Genomic DNA, 21,562 nt, shown 5'->3' on the forward strand with positions numbered 1-21,562 from the left:
ATTTAGGGTGTGCTGCTCAGTCCACTCTTGAATAATAGCCACCCACCTTCCGAAACAATGAAAGAATGACTGCTCTTCCATGTGACAAAGCAACAGAGTGACAGCATACCGAAGGTATTAACACTGCAATCTATGGATAAAGGGTGAAGAAAGTATCAGCAAATTGACAAAGGAAGGGTTAATGGGCCAGCTGGTTAGGGATAGTTGTGGGTTAGCAGTACCAGGAAGGGTGAGCAAAGTGAACAGTTTAATTAAAATAGTTGATGTTTTATTTGCAGCCAGGGTACACCGCAGGAACCAATGCTGGCTATTCACTTCCACACTGCTATCAATGGGAACTGATAATAACCTCCCAGTAGCCTGTAAAGTTACCCCTTAGCAGCTGCAGGTACTGAGGTCATGGATAAGTGAAAAAATATACAAAGAAAATTAATATCAAGCATATCTGGGGGTCAGCTAATATAGGGAGGCATAAGAGAAAGGCACACATTTATTAGATTATACTACCAATGCTAATTCTGCTAAGGCTGATAGTAATATGCAAGACTTCTCCTAAAATGCAACTTTCCACCAATCCAGAAAGTGAAAGATATGGAGCCTATGAAAGCCAGAAGCTTCCAATCAACTGGCGACAGCAGGTAAGCATTCTGCAGGCAGAGGCTTGATTTGATTGGATAAACTTAAACCCCCTCCCTCATCTTAGTAGAGATTTGTAAAAAAAAATTGGCCAGATTGGGTGCATTATAATCCCTCATCCACCAAGGAGGTTTGAGTCGAAGCTCCAGCTGCCAGCCATGGGAACAACCAGGTTGGGGCAGGTCGGGGGAGGGGGGGGGGATGGGGGGATCGAACCCACAACCTTATACTTGATAGGCAGAAGCAGTACGAGAACCATCTCAACTGGTTTAGTGGAGATTTGTTAGAAGAGAATTTCGGGCTCCTCACTAGTTAATGAATGTATTCAAAAGATCCGTATGAGCACTGACAACTACACTTATAGATTATAAATCACAAGAGCTTACCGGGCAGGTGGTGATGTAGAGAAGAGTTTCCCATATTCTGCATTGATGGCTGCAAAATCATCCATAGTTTGGACATATAAGTGAACGAGCACAGCATCAGTCATCTGCAATCCCGTGTCTTCAGCTTGTGCTGCAACAAACATCAACTAAACTGAAAATCATACTTATTCAACAGATCCAATGAATATCTCTCCAAAGTGCTTACAGAAGGGACCAGTAAGTCATATGCATGTCCCATAGTAATTCCCAAACTTTTCAGAGGGTCCCAGAGCTGGATCTCAGCATATAAAATGTGTATGAAGAACTCAATATATAGTATACCGCAGCAAAATGTAATTTTATGGAGTATAGAAACAATTTTTTTCCTTTTTCAATCAATTTTCTTAAAAATTACAAGGTCTTTTTTTAAAAAAAAAATGTTTTACTTGTTCCCATTTTCAGGCGCTATTTTTTTTTATTCCCCCACAAACAGCTGGTGCACGTACATATACAGGATGGATCAGATTTTGTCTACCCAGTCTTTTAGTATGTAAAAAAAATTGCCTGCTAGTCCTCTTTAGTGTGTAAAATATTAAACTGGCAAGAACAACTCCCTTCTGTGCTCAGCCGAATGTCTCCAAACCACATATACTGAGGAGTCAGAACAATTAGGCAATTAACACACCTCACTGTTCTTAGAAAACAACATTCATATATCTGTGCCACAAATCCATTAACAAACCTAGCAGAGGAGACACCTGAAACGGTGAATGTTTTTAGGGAACCTGCTGATGACAGTCTGCTCTTGGCACAGGTAGCAGCATGAAAGTTATCAGACAAGTAGCGCTTTTAGAGTTGCTTAAAAATACCATCAAACTTTAGCTGGTGTTAGGATATGAACGAGAGATCTCCATACGAAGACATCTTTCTATGAACACACACATTCATACCAGCCTATAACTCATGTTCATTTCTATGGAGGAGGGCAAACGGAAAGGAGAGAGACATCCCTATGCCAGCTCCTTTCCCAGGAAATACCCAAACTGGATAAGCATTCATGTTTAAACAGGGCTAGCCAGCGGTCATTAAATGTATCCATATAGACATACAAATAATCCTGAATCCAATTGTAATAGACTGGATTGGGAGACAGTCATCTGAAGTCTTCTTGTTGGACCTAGCAGTCGGATACCCACTCGAGATACATGGCTAGAATGTAATAGGTGGTCAGCTGAATAGTGTACTGAGTAAGTGTGTTGCCTTTGATGAAGGGTTTGAGCCTTTCACCAGGGTTCGAATCACGGCTTAAGCTAGTGTGTTAAACAGTAAGTAGTATTCCTAATAACCCTGGTCGCCCATACAGCATGCCCTAAGTAGCTGTAGCCGTGGAGCGCTTTGAGTCCGCCAGGACGATATAATTATGTGTATTATCTTGACTACTATAAAGTGTGGACAACAAAAGCATGCTTGCCATCTACATTAAGGACCGCAGTGGTTGAGATCTACGCCGTTTTGGTGGGCTCCTGGCTGGCAGGGCGTAGATCTCCATTACTGTCTGCAGCGCGCATCCGCCGTTCCCCGCCGATCGCGCCGCTCAAACCCGATGATTCTCGCCGCATCTCACAGGCTCGGCCTGTCTCTATGACGGCAGAGTCATGTGAGCCGGTCAGGAGCCGATTTCATTGGCTTCTGGCCCTTTCCTTCACTGTAAGCCGTTCCCATTGGCTTCCATTGAAAAACAGGGTCAGGAGCCAATGAAAGAGGCTCCTGACGGCTCACATGACTCTGCCATCATAGAGACGGCAGAGTCTATGTCCTGGGGGTCCCGGCGAGCGGCAATGATGGCGGTTGCGGCAGGTATGTGCGGCGAATCGTCGGGATTGGACCAGCGGTCTCTGGTGCTTAAATGCCCAAATGGTCCTTAAGTGGTTAAGCTTTACTAAAAACTAATCAACTGAGATTAGAATTTGATAAAAGCTAACAATACTTCAACCTTAATAAGTAAACAACATCAATTGTGACCTTAAAAAGGTGCCCATTAACAGTACAATTTTTTCACTAAATGCAATTTTTCAATGCGATTTGAATGATCAAAACTAATCTGAAGGTAATTATCGATTGTTCACATTTACTGAACAATTTTTCTTCACATTCATACATAAAATCCAACTTTCGGATCGATTTTATTCTACTGAGCAATCAACCAAAGAATAGTTTCTTATTGATTGCCTTCATAAACTGGAAGTTTTCTATACAATTCGATAATTCAATACGCATTGAAAGATCGCATTTGGTGAAAAAAATTGTACCGTTAATGGGCATCGCCTTTTGCCCGTTGCTGATACGTCCAAAAGGCTGCTAGGAGGCTGCTGTGCGTTCCCGTGCTGTTAGCCCGAAAATAAATGAATGGGAACACAGGCCCCGTTAGAAAGACCGACAGCTTCTTTCAGAAGCCGCAATCTTTCTAAAGAAAAGAAAAAAAAGTTTCCCGTACTCCCTTCACTTCCTGTAAGAAAGAGCGTTCTCTTGCAGGACTTACAACAAAAGTTTTGACTGCGGCCATCTTGTGGCCAAATAGTAAAACTACATTTGCATACATTTTTTTTTTTATAAATACGATTTAATACATTAAAAATGAACTGTTTACCTCCCCACACTCCAAAAAAATACCCAAATAAAGGTTTTAATTAAAAAAAAAATACAATAAAAAAACAAAAACATAAATAGTTACCTACGGGTCTGAACTTTTTTTAATATGCATGTGAAGAGGGAATATTACTATTATTTTTTTTTAAATTATAAGCTTGTAAATAGTGATGGATGCAAAACTGTAAACATGCACCTTTATTTCCAAATAAAATATCGGCACCATAAATTGTGATAGGGACATCATTTAAATTGTGTAATAACCAGGACAAATGAGCAAATAAAATATGTGGGTTTTAATTATGGTAGCATGTATTATTTTAACCACTTCAGACTTCAGTCGTTTTCACTTTATGCATGCGAGCAATGTTCACCTCCCATTCATTAGCCTATAACTTTATCACTACTTATCACAATGAACTGATCTATATCTTGTTTTTTCCGCCACCAATTAGGCTTTCTTTGGGTGGTACATTTTGCTAAGAGCCACTTTACTGTAAATGCATTTTAACAGGAAGAATAAGAAAAAAAAAACGGAAAAAATTCTTTATTTCTCAGTTTTCAGCCATTATAGTTTTAAAATAATACATGCCTCCATAATTAAAACTTACGTATTGTATTTGCCCAGTTATTACACCGTTTAAATTATTTCCCTATCACAATGTATGGCGACAATATTTTATTTGGAAATAAAGGTGCATTTTTTCCGTTTTGCATCCATCACTATTTACAAGCTTAAAATAAGAAAAAAATAGAAATATTTTATCTTTATATTGATATTTAAAAAGTTTAGACCCTTAGGTAAATATTTACATTTTTTTTTATTATTATAATTTTTTTTTTATATTAAAACCATTTTATTTGGGTATTTTTGGGAGGGTGGGATGTAAACAGGAATTTTTTTCTGCAAATATGTGTTGACTTTTTTTTACATTTAGTTGTAGTTTTACTTTTTGAGTATATTTACATGACGTCACTCTAAGCGTAACATGTACGCTTAGAGGGAAGCATGTGGCCGCTAGAGCCAGAAAAAGCGAAGCTTCCGAGAGAAGCTGTTGCTTTTTCTGCGGGGGAGAGGAATCAGTGATCGGGCACCATAGCCCGATTCACTGATTGCCAGGCTAACGAACCACGGGCCGGGAGCACGCGTGCATGCGCGCGATCGGCCGCGGGAGCGCGCGGACGCGCACATGGCCTCCTGGACGTAGCTAGAACGTCCAGGAGGCGAAAGTAGTTAGAGCTATAATGGCCGAAAACTAAGAAGTAATTATTTTTTTCAATTTTTTTCTTAATATTCCCGTTAAAATGCATTTAGAAAAAAAATATTCTTAGCAAAATGTACCTTCCAAAGAAAGCCTAATTAGTAGCGGAAAAAACAAGATGTAGATCAATTCATTGTGATAAGTAGTGAAAGTTATTGACGAATGAATGGGAGGTGAAAATTGCTCGGATGCATAAGGTGAAAACCGACTGAAGGCTGAAGTGGTTAAGGCTGCTTTTACACTGTTGCTGTCAGTTATAATTGAAAGGACAACTGATGTGCAAGGTAATGCCCATGTTTCCCTATGACTCTTTCACAATGTACGCTGAAAAAAATGAAGCTTTTTCACAAAGCACTGCTAAAGAACAATTGATTGGTTAAAACACATCAGTTTTACAGCGTAAAAATGTTCTAAAAGTAGAACTCGGGGCAAAACTGAAAATAAGAAACATACCCTATACCTATGCATGTATAAGGTTAATCAACACATTATTGTACTTAACACGTCATTTCTTGTATAGTGTTTTCCTGAAAAATTGCTGAGAATATCAATATGGTTGCCTTTTCTATTTTGGTGTGACAACGTGAGTTGGCTACAATCGGGGGCGGAATAGTACTTTTTACTGCCCAAGGCCACTATCACCAGCCATCTCCTTGCCAACCCTTATCACATACAAACACTTTTACTGGTCCCATCCTTGTCTCTCTCCTCATCCGCTGCAGCTCTTGGTTAGTGCTTCACCAGGCAGTGGGCGCGCTGTTTTTATTTATTCTTCTTCAGGTAGGTCACCCTCTGCGCCTACACCCTGGAGTTCCTCTGACCTATCTGTCAGTTCCTCTGACCTATCTGTGCTGACGCAACAAACGTTCCTGTTTGTAGCATTAGGAATAGCTTGGTCAGGCACTTGCCGCTATGGCTGCCCGCCCCTTGGTTCCTGGTGCCCTAGGGCCATGGCCTTTGTGGCCTGAAATCCACCCATGGCTACAATTAATTATTAGTCATACACTGATTAGCAAAACTACAAACTGATATCAGCTATCAGGGTTCAGTGTAGTCAGCACGGTATTAGCAGATACCCATCATCTAAAGACTCATACCCACTATGCGATTTCTACAATGATTTCTCTAACGACCAGCGATTTTTTGAGTGACTAGTGATCGGAGTCTCGCGATGTGGGTACAGGCACGCAATTATGCGAACGGCATTTGGCAACGTGCGGTGATACTGACCGTCACAGTGGATCGGATCTTTAAGAACCCACAACGACTCCACGCAAAGTACCTCGATCGCTTGACTTCCCATTCGCACCCATCGCGTGTACTGCTGGCAAGAAGATGGATCGGGGAACGCTCGTTGTCGGGAGACGTCGCTGGGATCCATCTTCCTGCGTCGTTAAGGGAGTATTCGGGAAATGCAGTTCTGGATCTAATAGGCCTATGTCACAGGTGGTGTTTTTAGCAGTTCGCTACCCAACATATCGGAATTTTTCAGAGCCCCATTTTAAGCACACTTAAAGGAACAGTATCACGAAAATCATAAAATTTAAAATACATGTAAACACATTTGAATATGAAGTACATCTCTTTCATAGTAAAAATAAACATAAACTGCTTTTCTCCAATGTTGCTGTCACTTGCAGTAGGTAATGGAAATGTGACAGAACCGACAGGTTTTAGACTAGTCCATCTCTTCATGGTGGATTTTTAGGATTTTCTCTATTTTCAAGAGCACTTGAGTGTCAGTTGCTCCATCCAACTACCAAAATAGTGTGCAGTGAGCAGGGAGGCTGGCCAGCATCTTTGTATAGTTCCCTTTTAAGGGGTGTTTTTTAAAGACTAAAGGCCATGCTAAGAATCCCCCATGAAGATATGGATTAGCCCAAAACCTGTCGGTAATGTCAGATTTATACTACCTACTGTGACAACAACATAGGAGAAAAGCAATTTATGGCTCATTACTCTGGGAGAAATGTACTTCTCATTTGTATGGGTTTACATGCATTTTAAATGTTACATATTTCACGATAGTAGTCCTTTAATAAGTGTTGTAAAACGTGAACATTTGCTTGCCTCTAGAATCTGTAACTGCAAACATCAGTTGCAGAGTTAAAATAGCTTTAGTGATAATCTAAACTGCAAACATTAGTTGGTATATAATCCAAGAGAAAATATCTGCCAGGGTACTGCAAATTAAAGAACAACTGAAGCGAGAAGGATATGGAGACTGCCATATTTATTTACTTTTAAACAATGCCAGTTTCCTGGAAGCCCTGCTGATCTATTTGGCTGGAGTAGTGTCTGAATAACATCAGGAACAAGCATGCGGTTAATCTGGTCAGATCTGACATTAATGTCAGAAACATATGATCTGCTGCATGCTTGTTCAGAGTCTATGGCTAAAAGTATTAGAGGCAGAAGATTCGCATGGTAGCCAGGCAACTGGTATTGCTTAAAAGGAAATAGATATGGCAGCCTCCATATATCTCTCACTTCAGTGGTCCTTTAAGTAGATCTGGCACTACTTTTAATAAACCATTAACCACTTAACGCTGATAGGCGTCGGCAGGTCGAAGTGGTGTTTCCATGGAAACGGCCGCTCGTTCGATGTCAGTTCACGGAGGGTGTCTCCATGAACAGCCTGCGAGCCTCCGATCGCGGCTCGCAAGCTAATTGTAAACACGCGGGGAAGAAATCCCCTGTGTTTACATCATACGGTGCTGCTGTCGCAGCAGTGCCGTAAAGGAGATCGGCGATCCCCGGCCTCTGATTGCCCGGGGATCGCCGCCGTCTGATAGGATAAAGCCTATTAGAGGCGGTACAGGACGGATCGCTGTCCTGTGCCGCCCATAGCCAGAGGGAGAGGGAGGGAAAGAGAGGGAGGGAGCAATATCGCTGCGGAGGGAGGCTTTGAGGAGCCCCCCCCCCGCTCGGCCACACAGAGCGGCGGTGATCAGAACCCCCAGCAGGACATCCCCCTAGTGGGAAAAAAAGGGGGGGGGGGGTGGGGGGGGAGTCTGAACGCCCTGCCTGAAATCTGATCTGTGCTGTGGGCTGGAGAGCCCATGCAGCACAGATCAGCCAAAAATAGCGTGGTCCTTAAGTGGTTAACCCTCCCCAAATAAATGTTGGACTTGGACAATATAATACTGTACATCTGGGTGCATTTGGGCTCCCCACTGCCTGCATTGCCAACAGATCTAGTCACTCACAGACTACTCTGACTACTTTGGCACCACATTGCTCCGAATAATAACCCTGGCTTGTGTGCAATGCAGGGCGGAGCTACAGCGTGTGTGCTGGCTCTTTACATAAAAGTACAGCATGACCTTCATTTACAGATCAAGCCAACAGAGTGAAAGCAGACAGTCGCCACAGCAATGGGGTTAAGAGTTATTAAAACTGATCCATGACAAAGATTACAAATTGCAAAATCAGCCAATTAAAGGTGTTTTACAAGTGCCTTTTGTTCTTATTATCACAGAACAGTAAAGAACACACCCTAAGTATTAGTACAAAATTACAGCTCTTCCGAAATAGTTTTACTAGCCTTACACAAGGACAAAGTTTCATTCCTGCTCAAAGTGTGCTATAAGAGGCCCCAGACTCTGCATACTGACTGACTTACAGAATTATTGGCATTTTCTGTCCCACATATATTTACCTTTCAGTGATGAGAGGGCAGCTCGAGTGGCTTCCGCTACATTATTCCCAGCAGCAGCAACTTCACTGATCCACTGGAATCCACTATGTGTCTGAGGTGACCAATAAACAGCATTACCTAGAAACAAGAATGCGTTTTCCAATTAAATTTCGTCTGCCTCGTTAACACAACATGATAATTACAGGTAGTCCCCAGTTAATGAACAAGATAGGGATATGTAAAATACTTCCTTATTTGTCAAATGCTTCCAGAGTTCAATAGATCTGAACACTGAGGAAGTCTAACATTTCAAAGAAGGTAAAACTGTGTGACATGGTGTCTGACAGAATCATATATAAAGTAGCCATACATCTAGCGATGATGGGCAGATTCGACCAAGAGACACATCTCTTTCTAATCAGATTCAATCAGAGAGAGATCTGTTGGCTGCCCATACACCGCAGGCCGATTCTCAAACAATTACTTGCTGAAATCGATCCGGATTTGGCAATGCCACATCAGACTGCCTCGCCCTCCCTGACGCTATCCCCCTAATGTTACATGTTCTCCCGGTACCCAGTGCAAGTTATACCTTACCTTTCTGTGGCCTCCGCTTGTCCCCCTGGCTCCAGGCACACTCTGTTCTTCATACACACACATGCCAGGTGGTTGCTTAGTAACGTGGCAGTGTGTGTGACGTCTGGGGAGACACACATTTAACATTAGGAGGGACAGCGCTGGGGGTTTCGTCATGGTTGTCGATTGTCCACAAATTTCACACCGTTACCACCACGCACCCGACTGAGCAACTCGATCGAACATCTTGCAGCATGTGTGATCGACTTATGTGCCCAATTTTTTGTCCTGAATTTGGTCGTCTTGTCGGTCGGCAAGCACTTGCCAGCACTGCAGCATCAATAATAATCGAATCGGATGGTCGGTCGGTCGCCAAGTCGCCTGCTGTATGGCTACCTTAAGTCTCTGTATGTTACATTCACTTTTGTATGGTTCTTCTACAGATCTGTATAATGCCTAAAAAAGAAACTTAACGTTTCAAAAGCTTGCAATAAACCCTGTAAATTAAGTTAATCAAAGTATTACCTGAATCAACGTTTATTGGTTTGATAGCTGCATTTATGAAACAGTGTATATTCTAATTGCTTGCATCCATCTAGGACAAGATCCTATTGTGCTTACAAGTGTAGTATTATTAAAGCCCAAGATGGGGGTGGCGGCTTACAATCTTACTGACTGAGCTGTTACTCCCTACTGTGTTGTTGAATTGGCCTTTTGAGAATCGTCTTTAGTCTTAAAGTACGCATGTATTGTAGGGGTGAATCTCATTGTGCTCCTGTTGTTGCAGCTTATGACAAAACCTCTAGGTGCTGCCAACTGTCTATAGGTTTTTTTAGGGGCACAGTATTTGTGAGGGCCAAGGATGCACATTGTACAATTAGACAAAAAGACAGTATGACGCGCGCGGTAACGCTTGGAGTATATACAACGTTTATTGGCATCAATTCAGCATGGAGTATATCTTAGATGCATGATCATTATCATGAAGCAAGAAGCATCAGTAATAACAAGCAATAGCCTACCAGTAACTTATAACATTACAAATACATCATAGATATCCTGGGTTAAGCAAGTGCTAATTAGTCCTATCCCATAGTAGGTGGGCTGAGGGTGTTTAGGTGTTCCTTAGATTATAAATTGTCCATTGGATCATACAATTGATGTAGTATGTTGAAAACATGCCAGCCACTTCCTGGCCTTGCTCTTAGGTTGTGCTGACATGTACCACGACCATAGGACCAGATGAATTGTACTTGTGTCATGAAAAATTAGGGTTTATCAGTTGGGAGCGTTCTAGTACGTGCCTGGCTCTGTATAGTCCAGACTAAAACCGGATACAATCATATAACCTTCTGCTGAAAGCTGAATTCAGAGAGAAATTAGCAGTGCTTCTTATGAGGCTGCACCTGAAATGACTACCAACAGAGGTGTGCAGAACTCCCTAGAGCCTAAAAACACATCTAGTATTCAAGACAGATGCAAACTATTCACTAAACCCTAAACTAAGATTAAAACGGAATGCAAACTGAAATGGATGCAGCTAGCCATATGTAAACTTGTATTGCAATACAGCAGGAGGAGGTGGCAGCACTTCACAAGGCAGGCTGCATCTAAATCACAAATTGCATGGATGTGCATAGCCTAAATATAGGCAGGTTACACAACTTACATTCAAAACAGAAGCAACAAAATGGAGGATGTTGGCTTCCAAAAACAGTTTGCGCACAGTGTTCCGTACTAGACTAATCCACCACAGTGAGATATATGAGATATACCACTAACTTACTTTGCAGCCTTAATCGGAACCCAAGCTTCTAACCCTCAACAGCTTTTTGCCACCTTTAATTCCCTGCTCAACCCCACTCCTCCCCCTTCCAGCTCCTCCCTCTCAGCCAACAAATTCACCAACCACTTCACCACTAAAATTGTAACAATATGCAATGAAATTTCCCTCCTCCATCCCTCCTTCCCATCATCTCCCAGGTCGCCTCCTTACCTTTCCTCCTAGCCGCTCCCTTGCCTCATCAACCTTTCACTTCTTTTGCTCTTGCCACCATTGATGAACTCAGCCTGTTGCTAGCGGCTTCCCCTCCCACTTCCTCCCCCCTTGACCCTGTACCCCTCAAGCTCCCTTCGCCCCCACTTCCCTGACCTGGCCCCAATCATCACCTCCTTATTCAACCTTTTCCTTACCATAGGCACCTTCCCCAAAGCCTTCAAACAGGCCACTGTACTTCCCCTGCTGAAAAAAACCTTCACTTGACCCATCCCTACCCTCAAACTACCGCCCAATCTCCCTCCTTACCTGTGCCTCTAAACTCCTTGAATGCCTGGACCACCAACACATTACCCAATACCTCAACACCAATACCCTACTTGACCCCCTACAGTCTGGATTCCAACCTGCACACTCAACTGAAACAGCACTCTCCAAGGTATTCAACGACCTTACCCTTGCCAGAGCCAAATGCAGTTATTCCACCCTGCTCCTCCTTGACATTTCCTCTGCAATTGATACTGTAGACCACCCCCCTCCTCCATCAATCACTACAGTCCATGGGCATCCATGACCTCGCCTTGGCCTGGACCTCCTCCTACCTAGCCAATCGCACCTTTGCGACTTCCTTCACGTCTCCTCCTCAACCCCTGCCTCCCTCTCAGGCGGGATCCACCGGGGCTCTGTTCTGGGCCCCCTTCTGTTCTCAATACACACTTCCTCAATTGGCAAACATCTCCTACCTGGGCTTCAAATACCACCTTTATGCTGACGACACTCAGATTTACCTCCATACCCCCTATATCTCCTCCACCACCATGGACAAGGTCTCCTCATGTCTATCAACAATTTCCTCTTGGATGACAGCTAGGTTTCTGTAGCTTAACTTAGACAAAACGGAGCTCCTGATCTTTCGACCCCATGCTGCTGCACCCCTCCCAGATTTCCACCTCACAATTGGCAACACAACAATTCACCCTTCCTCCCAGTTGTCTGGGCGTCACCCTGGACTCTGACCTCTCCTTCCTCCCCCACATCCGAAAAGTCACCAGAGCCTGCAATTTCCACCTCCGTAATATCTCCAAGATCCGCCCCCTTCTGAACCCCGGACACAACCAAGTTGCTCATCCATGCCCTCATAATCTCCCGTCTTGATTACTGTAACTCCCTCCTGTCTGGCCTCTTCAAACACATTGCCCCCCTTTAATCATTTATGAACGTGGCTGCAAGACAGTGGCGTACCTAGGGTATTTGACACCCGGTGCTGGGTATTATAAGACACCCCCCCCCCCCCCCCCCAAAAAATTAAAGGGGCAAAAAACGGGTGGGGGTATAACGGCAAAAAAATGGGCGTGACCGTGACCGGATGAGGGCGGAGCTAACTGTAATTTACCGTGAACCTGGGGTGAGAGTGATATGGAGGCTGCCATATTTATTTCCTTTTAAACAATACTAGTTGCCTGCCAGCCCTGCTGATCTATTTGGTTGCAGTAGTGAACTGAATCACACCAGAAACAAGCATGCTTGTTCAGGTTCTATGGTTGAAAGAATTAGAGGCAGAGGACCAGCACGGCAGCCAGGCAACTGGTATTGCTTAAAAGGAGATAAATATAGCAGCCTCACTATTATTCTCACCTCGGGTTCCCTTTAAAAGTGCAACGCAAAGACAGTGGACCCAAGTTTTGGTGACCCTTTCCCCAGAAAATTCACATACTTGTCCAGGTTTTCTCAAGAAAATGCACGTAATGTGTGCAGATTTGCCCAGAAAATACATGCAATCATGTCGGCAGATTTGCCCAGAGAATACGTTCAATCATGTCGGCAGATTTGCCCAGAAAATACATGCAATCATGTCGGCAGATTTGCCCAGAGAATACGTTCAATCATGTCGGCAGATTTGCCCAGAAAATACATGCAATCATGTCGGCAGATTTGCCCAGAAAATACATACAATCATGTCGGCAGATTTGCCCAGAGAATACGTTCAATCAGGTCGGCAGATTTGCCCAGAAAATACATGCAATCATGTCGGCAGATTTGCCCAGAGAATACATGCAATCATGTCGGCAGATTTGCCCAGAAAATACATGCAATCATGTCGGCAGATTTGCCCAGAAAATACATGCAATCATGTCGGCAGATTTGCCCAGAAAATACATGCAATCATGTCGGCAGATTTGCCCAGAGAATACATGCAATCATGTCGGCAGATTTGTCCAGAAAATACATGCAATCATGTCGGCAGATTTGCCCAGAAAACACTTCAATCGTGAAGCAGACCTGGCCAGAACATAAACGTAAAAATATAAATAAAAAATAAAAATAAAAACCATTTACTCACCTGCAGCAGAGCTCCTGTTCCGGGCCTCCGTCCGGTGCGCAGCTCCCACGATCCTCTGCAGACAGCAACTGAAACTCCCAAAGTCTCCAGAGCAGGGCTTCGGACATTTTACTATAGCCCTGCTCTGCCGCTGCGGTGAACTGACACGGCATCTATTAGATGCCGAAGGTCAGTTCACGCTGGGGGGTGCTTGGAGAATTTTAGGGGATGCTTCAGCACCCAAAGCACCCCCCGGTGCCGCAACTGCCCCCAGTATAGGTAGCTAGTATGGTATGGTGCCCCTCCCCCCTATAGGTAATATAGTGGCCCCCAGTATAGCTAGTGTAGCGACCCCCATGCCCAGTGTAGCTAGTATAGTGGCCCCCGTATAGGTAGTATAGTGGTCCCCAGTATAGGTAGTATAGTGGCCCCCAGTTTAGGTAGTATAGTGGCCCCCAGTTTAGGTAGTATAGTGGCCCCCAGTTTAGGTAGTATAGTGGCCCCCAGTATAGCTAGTGTAGCGACCCCCATGCCCAGTGTAGCTAGTATAGTGGCCCCCGTATAGCTGCCCCCAGTATAGGTAGTATAGTGGCCCCCAGTTTAGGTAGTATAGTGGCCCACAGTGTAGCTATCATAGTGCCCCCCCCCCCCCCAGTGTAGCTAGAAGAGTGGTGACAGCAGGGATAGCGGTGGGGAGGGGGGGGGACATAGCCCCTTCCTCACCTGGGTCCCCTCCTTCTGCCTCTCTCATCCCCCCCCCCCCCCAAAATGCGGGCAGAGGGCGCCGGGCAGCAAACGGCGAGCAGGCGGGCGCGGAGAATACTCACGTTACTTCCGCGTATCAGTCTGGAACGCTGTGTCGCCGTCACGTGCCTCTTCTGCGCCTCCAATGATTGGAGGTGCAGAAGAGGCACGTGACGGCGACGCAGCGTTCCAGGCTGATACGCGGAAGTGACGTAAGTATTCTCCGCGCCCGCCTGCTCGCTGCCCACTGCCCCTGGCCCGCAAATTTGGGGGGGGGGGGGGGAAAGAGAGGCAGGAGGGGACCCAGGTGAGGGAGGGGGGGGGATATGTCTCCCCTCCCCGCCGCTATCCCTGCTGTCACCCCTCCTCCTAGCGCTGCTCTTCCCCGCTTCTGCATTACTTTGTCTATGGGGGGTCGTGGCGACACCCCCCTGGCTGTCTGGCACCCGGTGCGCCACGCCCCCCTGCGCCCTATGGTAGGAACGCCACTGCTGCAAGACTCATCCATTCTTCGCACCGCTCTGCATCCACATCTCCCCTCTGTAAATCCTTGCACTGGCTCCCTATCCAATTCAGGAGGATAAGTTTCAATATTCTATGCCTGGCGTATAAATCTGTCCACAAAACCTGCTCTATCTACATCAAGGAGCTTGTTCACAGGTATACACCGGGTCTTCCCCTCTGGTCCTGCAGGATTTCTCAAGAGCCACCCCCACCCTCTGGAACTCCCTTCCACTGCCCATCAGACTTGCTCTCTCCTTCAACACATTCAAGCAAGCCCTTAAAACCCACCTCTCTATGATGGCCTACCCACACCCTACCACAAAGTAACTCTCTACTGAATATTTATTCCACAGCCCTACCTAGTTTTTCCACCCCACTTCCCATTAGATTGTAAGCCTTTGGCATGATCCTCCCTTCCCTAGTGTATTCTACATGATCATGTGCTCCTTTCCTGACTGCCTGGTACTTGTATTACTGGGCCTACCTAACTAGCCCAAAATCGCATGCTCATGTATCTTGCACCCTGTTTGCCTTGTATAGCTTTGTCCTATGATGTATAACCTTGTTATGTCTGTCATCCATGTATCATTGTATATACTTATTGTCCAGCGCTGCGTAATAAGTTGACACTTTATAAATACAATAAATAATAATAATAATAATAACTATCAAAAAACATAGTGTGGACCTGGGGGCAGCCAGCCATAAAAAAGCTGAAAGCTGAATTCCGTTCAAAAAAGGCTATTTCATTAGACTGAATTTCTCTGTTATATATATATCTTAAAGGAAAACTCTGTCTTCTTGCTGAAATAATGGCTGTAAACAAATTACATTGCAAGAAGCTCACAGCTCGCTGTTGTGGAGTGATTTCTTCCTCAAGCTGCAACAGCCCTCAGCTTTTGCAGCTTCAGGAAGGAAATAACTCTGTAACAGTGGGCTTTGTCTGCTTGCTAAGCACAACACAGAACTTTGTGCACAGATTACAGTAAAAGGGCAGCAATTTAAACAATTTCTTTAATCATGTTCAGTCTTTAGTAATTTAAAGGACCAATATCACGAAAATCGTAAAATACATGTAAACACATACAAATAAGAAATACGTTTCTCCTAGAGTCAAATGAGCCATAAATGACTTTTCTCCTATGTTGTGATCGCTTACAGAAGGTAGTAGAAATCTGACAGAACCGACAGGTTTTGGACTAGCCCTACTCCTTATGGGGGATTCTCAGGATTTTCTTTATTTTCAAAAGCATGTAGTGAATGGCAGATCCTCTGTCCAACTGCCAGAAAAAGTGTGCAACGAGCAGGGAGGCTGGCTAGCAGGCTCGTACTGGGCCACCAGAAACGCAGGAATTTTTCTGGTAGGCCTAGCCCCTATAGCTAACTACTGGAGACACCTAAAGCTAACTACCTATACTACCTATACTGGGACACCGATAGCCAGCTACCTATACTTGAGACACCTATAACTACCTATACTGGGCACACCTATAGCTAATTACCTATACTGGGGACACCTATAGCTAACTACTGGGGATACCTAAAGCTAACAACCTATACTGGGGACACCTTTAACAACCTATACTGGGACACCGATAGCCAACTACCTATACTGGAGACACCTATAACTACCTATACTGGGGACACCTATAGCTAACTACCTATACTGGGGACACCTATAGCCAATTACCTATACTGGGGACACATATAGCTAACTACCTATACTGGGGACACCTATAATTACCTATACTGGGGACACCTATAGCTAACTACCTATACTGGGGACACCTATAACTTGCTACCTATACTAGGGACACCTATAGCTCACTACCTATATTGGGGACACCTATAACTTGCTACCTATACTGAGTACACCTATAACTTGCTACCTATACTGGGGACACCTATAGATAACTACCTATATACCTATACTGGGGACACCTATAACTACCTATACTGGGGACACCTATAGCTCACTACCTATACTTGGGACCCCTTGCTACCTATACTGGGGGTGCCTATAGCTAATTACCAATAATAGGTACACCTATAACTTGTTACCTATACCGAGGGCACCTATATCTAACTACCTATACTGTGGACACCTATAGCTGGCTACCCATACTCAGGCTCTAGGCCCTTCATATGACATTTGCCTCAGGCCCTGCATGCTCTAAGGCCACCTAGCACTGCAAGCAGTAGCACACAGCAAAGCACCCAGCCCTCCCCAGCCCTGGCTACCTAATACTGATATATATGGGTATGTGGCTACTTAATTCTATTTTCTGGGGAACATGTCTACTTAAATGTATGTATACAAGGCCCATTTGGTTACTAAATTATTTTATTTTGACGCACCTGGCTATTTTTTTTTTTTGTTTTGTTTACTGTAAGGCACCTGGCTACTTAATTATTTTATCTGGAGTTGTGTGGCTACTTAATATTTTTATCTAGCGGCATTTGACTACTTGATGAATTATCATGAGGCATGTTACTACTTGATTATTTTATCTACAGTTTATTTTGTCAGACCCACTGTTTGTGAATAACATCACTACTTATTTTGTGTATTTTTGAGTCTGCCCATGACCCATCATGGCTACGCCCATGTTCCAGTGCATGGCCACTCCCGTTTTCTTGCTACATACGCCGCATGTAGCCATCTCCCTGTTATAGACTGAGCTCACAATCTGTTCCCTACCATAGTCAAATGACCTACCAAATTAATTACATAGCACTGACATTTGCGCACAATATCTAGAGTATATGCGTATGTGAGCCCAAATTGGGAGGGAGGGGAGAAGGTTGAGTGGGCTCCAGGCTAAAACTTTCCTGGTGGGCCCTTAGTGTCCCAGTCCGACCCTGCTGGCCAGCATCATTGTATAAATCCTTTTCAGGGGATGTCTGGAAAAGATGGACTGGTCTAAAACCTGGCGGTTCGGTCAGATTTCTACTACTTATTGTAAGTGACAGCAACATAGGAGAAAAGTAATTTATCGCTCAATTTGCTCTACAAGAAAACATACTTCTTATTTGTACATGTTTAGATGTATTTTTAATTTTACAGTTTGCGCGATAGTGGTCCTAGGTATACTTTAAACTAAACAGAGGTGCTTTGGCAGAACCGGAAACAAGTTTTTCTTAAAGCAATTCTGCAAAACAGGGTGTGCCACAATAAAGACTGATATTAAATTATAGGGAATGCTTGTCTGCAATTACTGGTGCTAAAGGTGGTGCAACCAGTTATTAAAGGGGTCATTTATTTTTTCAAAGTAGCAGTAAAACCTGCACTAGTTAGTACAGCGCTAGTTAACTCCTACATTAATTGGAAGGGAGCCTGCTCATGTAAGTCTCATAATTCACACATTAGCAATAAATTCAGCACCATAGCAATAGTGCCCATTATAAATATTACATTTATTGAGACGCTCACAAAGATGGCTTGACTAATCTCCTGTGTGATATTAAAATAACATTCAGTACTAAAATGGCACCCATGCATCCTTCACTAACTGCATAAAGTGCAATTAGCCAATTAATGAGCTATCTGGGACATTATTGGGAATCTCTCCTCCTGAATAAATCCAACATGACATTCCCACTGTGCCTAGGCTTCAAACAGGCATCACCAATTAGATTATGTAGCATCACTAGTACAGCTCTCACTGTAATTCAACCACAAAATGAGATGAATAGAAACAGCTCTGTCCCTTTAAAGGGCAACTGAAGTGAGAAGAATATGGAGGATGACATATTTATTTCCTTTTAACCTCTTGCCGACCGCAGCCCCAGGACCACTCCAAGCAGATTGCTGTGAATGGTTTCCTATGGGCATAGCAGGAGAGCGTGGCCGTGCTGATGCACACGCATCTCCGCTTGGGAGACGGAGCTCCGCCTTCAATCTCCCAGAGGCGATCACTGCTCGGTGACTGTTAGACAGCGAAACCGCCGTCTAATTAGGCTGTGAAGCGCTGCGATCTAAGGCAGCACTGTGCTGGGGACACACACGGCTGTTCCCCTAGAACACAGCGAAGCGATCCACTGTGATAGGCTGAAGCCTATCATAGTCGATCGCTGTGATAGGTTAACCGGGGGAGGGAGGATGAAAAATGCACAATTTTATTAAAAAAAACAAAAACATTGGGGGAGCGATCAGACCCCACCAACAGAGAGCTCTGTTAGTGGGGAGAAAAGGGGGGGGGGATCACTTGTGTGCTGAGTTGTGCGGCCCTGCAGGGAGGCCTTAAAGCTGCAGTGGCCCATTTAGTCAAAAATGGCCTGGTCACAAGGGGGTTTAACACCATGGTCCTTAAGTGGTTAAGCAATAACAGTTGCTTGGCAGCCCTACTGGGCTATTTGGCTGTAGTAATGTCTGAATCACACCTGAAAATGTTTGTAACACCTGATTTGCATATGCTTGTTCAGGGCCCATGGCTAAAAGAGGCAGAGCAAAGCAGGATAGCCAGGCAACTGATATTGCTTAAAAGGAAATAAATATGGCAGCCTCCATATACCTCTCGCTTAAGTTGTCCTTTATAGGAAAACTTAAGTCCTGCCAGTTTTACTTACCTTGGGCTTCTACCGGCCTCGTGCAGTCGCCCTGTGCCCGCACCGGTACTCAACAATCCTCTGGTTCCCCGCCACAACTCTGCTTCACTTTCGGTGACTGAGCCTGTCTCTGGCCACAGCCCCTGCATAGCCTTGGCCGCGCACATCCAGGTTCGCACTCCCGTTGCCGGGACCGTCCTGCACAGGCGCAGTAGAGCTGTTCTTGTACTGCACAGCACTTGTGTAGTACAAGAAAATCTCTACTGCGCCAGGTGTTTCAAACATTTTTTTCAGGTGTGATTCAGACATTACTACAGACAAATAGCCCAGTAGGACTGCCAAGCAACTGGTATTGCTTAACCACTTAAGGACCGCGGTGCACCAGTGGCGGCGACAGGCTCAGTCGCCAAAAACGAAACTGAGCTACGGCGGGGGACCGGGGGATCATTGAGTACCGGCATGGACTGCAGGGGGCCGGTAGAAGCCCCAGGTAAGTAAAACTGGCTTTTTTTTTTTTATATGACTTAAGTTTTCCTTTAAAGCAATCCAAACACACCAAACAATCCAAATACACGCCTGCGATGAATGCTCCCTGGCTGAGAGTGGAGCTGAGGGACACATAGGCTCCCAGGGCTGGAGGAAGGCTAAGGTAAGTAAATCCCAATTTTTTTTAATCCCCAAAGGTATCCTACTTCATGTTCCAGGGGCATAGATATTTGTCTATGCAAGTTAATGAGAAATGAATGGGCGTAGATAATTGTTCTGGTCCTAAAGTGGTTAAAGGGATCCATAAGCCTAAAAAATAAAGCAGTTTTACTCACCTGGGGCTTCTACCAGCCCCCTGCAGCTGTCTAGTGCCCTCGCAGTCATGATCGGATCCTCCTGTTCCCCGGTGCCAGCCACATTAATTTTCGGCCGACAGGCCTGGCCACGTGTCTCCTTCTACGCGTGCGTTCCCGTCCGCAATAGCGCCCTGCTCAGGACGCTATTGGGGACGGGAAGACATAGAGGGCTATGGGTGGCCAGGCCAGTCGGGAAAGTGAAAGTAGCTGGCGGCGGAGGACAGGAGGATCGGATCGTGACTGCGAGGGCGTGGGACATCTTTAGGGGGCTGATAGAAGCCCCAGGTGAGTAAAACAGATTTTTTTTTTATTTGGCTTAAGTGTCTCTTTAAGTATAAATACAATCATTTTAAATAAAATAAGTAATAATTTAAAACTGTGTTGCTTGTTTATTTTGGTATATTATATGTAGTATAAAGGTGCCCATGCATTAGATGATGTATGGGCAGATCAACCAAGAGTCAGATCTCTCTCTGATCAAATCTGATTGGAGAGAGATCTGTTGGCTGCCCATATACCACAGGCTGATTCCCAATCAATTTCAGCATGAAATCTCTCAGGAATCGGCCTTGTGATGCCGCATCCGCCACCTCACCGCACTCCACGCTGTCCTACTAGTATAAAATGTGCCCCATGCACGAATACTTAACCTGTCGGCGTCCGCTGCTGGCTCCGTGCTCTGTCCACATACACACGCCCCACGTGGTTGCCGGCATTTACGTGGGCACGTGTCTGATGTCACATACATGCCGACATTAACGCCACACACCTAATCGGCCCGACATCTTGCAACATGTCCGATCGATACATGCCACTGATTTCAGCCCAAAATTGGTCACATCTTTGATTGGCATGCTCTTGGCGGCGCCGATTTGCATCCGATTTGATTGTAACATTCAAATCAGATGGTCAACCAGCCAAGTCGCCTCATGTATGGCCACCTTAAAGAGAGACTCTGTAACAAAATTTTCAGCCTTATTTCTTGAATCCTATAAGTTTCTAAACCTGTTATAATGTGGTCTGGATTACTGCAGCCTTTTCTAGTTGCACTGTCTCTGTAATTTATCTAATTTTCTCTTTGTCAAGCTTTGTCCACCCAGGGAGGAATGTGCTGCCTCTGCTGTGATAGAGAGAAGTTATGCACGCCCCCTGCAGGCTCTGTGTGCTTTGTTTACTACTCACAGACAGAGCTCTCTGATGGGAAAGGGAGCTGCCTGTCTCAGGGCTTGTTTCCACTGTTGCGACGCGATTTCGCCGGCATTCCGACGCTTGTAAAAACGCATGCGGATGCGTTTCCACATGCGTTTTTACCCGCGATTTTGCGTGCGATTTCGCATGGCAAGGTGCCATGCGAAATTAACCATGACACTGCCAGGGCAAAATAAAATAGAAAAAGGTGCGAAATCGCACACGAAATCGCGGGTAAAAACGCATGTAACAAACGCATGCGTTTTTACTATTAAATACATTAGCGGCGATTTGC

General features: G+C 44.7%; 1 protein-coding gene across 1 annotated transcript in view; it reads right to left on the minus strand.

The window, feature by feature from the left end:
- DPH6 (diphthamine biosynthesis 6) overlaps positions 1-21,562 on the minus strand; it is a 138,472-nt gene that overhangs the window by 29,914 nt on the left and 86,996 nt on the right. Inside the window, exons 10-11 of the mRNA XM_068251796.1 lie at positions 8,571-8,687; positions 1,023-1,152 (exon numbers count right to left, since the gene is read on the minus strand). Of these exons, the coding sequence (XP_068107897.1) occupies positions 1,023-1,152; positions 8,571-8,687 (247 nt within the window). The remainder of the gene's footprint in view (positions 1-1,022; positions 1,153-8,570; positions 8,688-21,562) is intronic.

The sequence above is a fragment of the Hyperolius riggenbachi genome, chromosome 9, assembly GCF_040937935.1.
Source record: "Hyperolius riggenbachi isolate aHypRig1 chromosome 9, aHypRig1.pri, whole genome shotgun sequence".
NCBI classification, from domain to species: Eukaryota; Metazoa; Chordata; class Amphibia; order Anura; family Hyperoliidae; genus Hyperolius; species Hyperolius riggenbachi.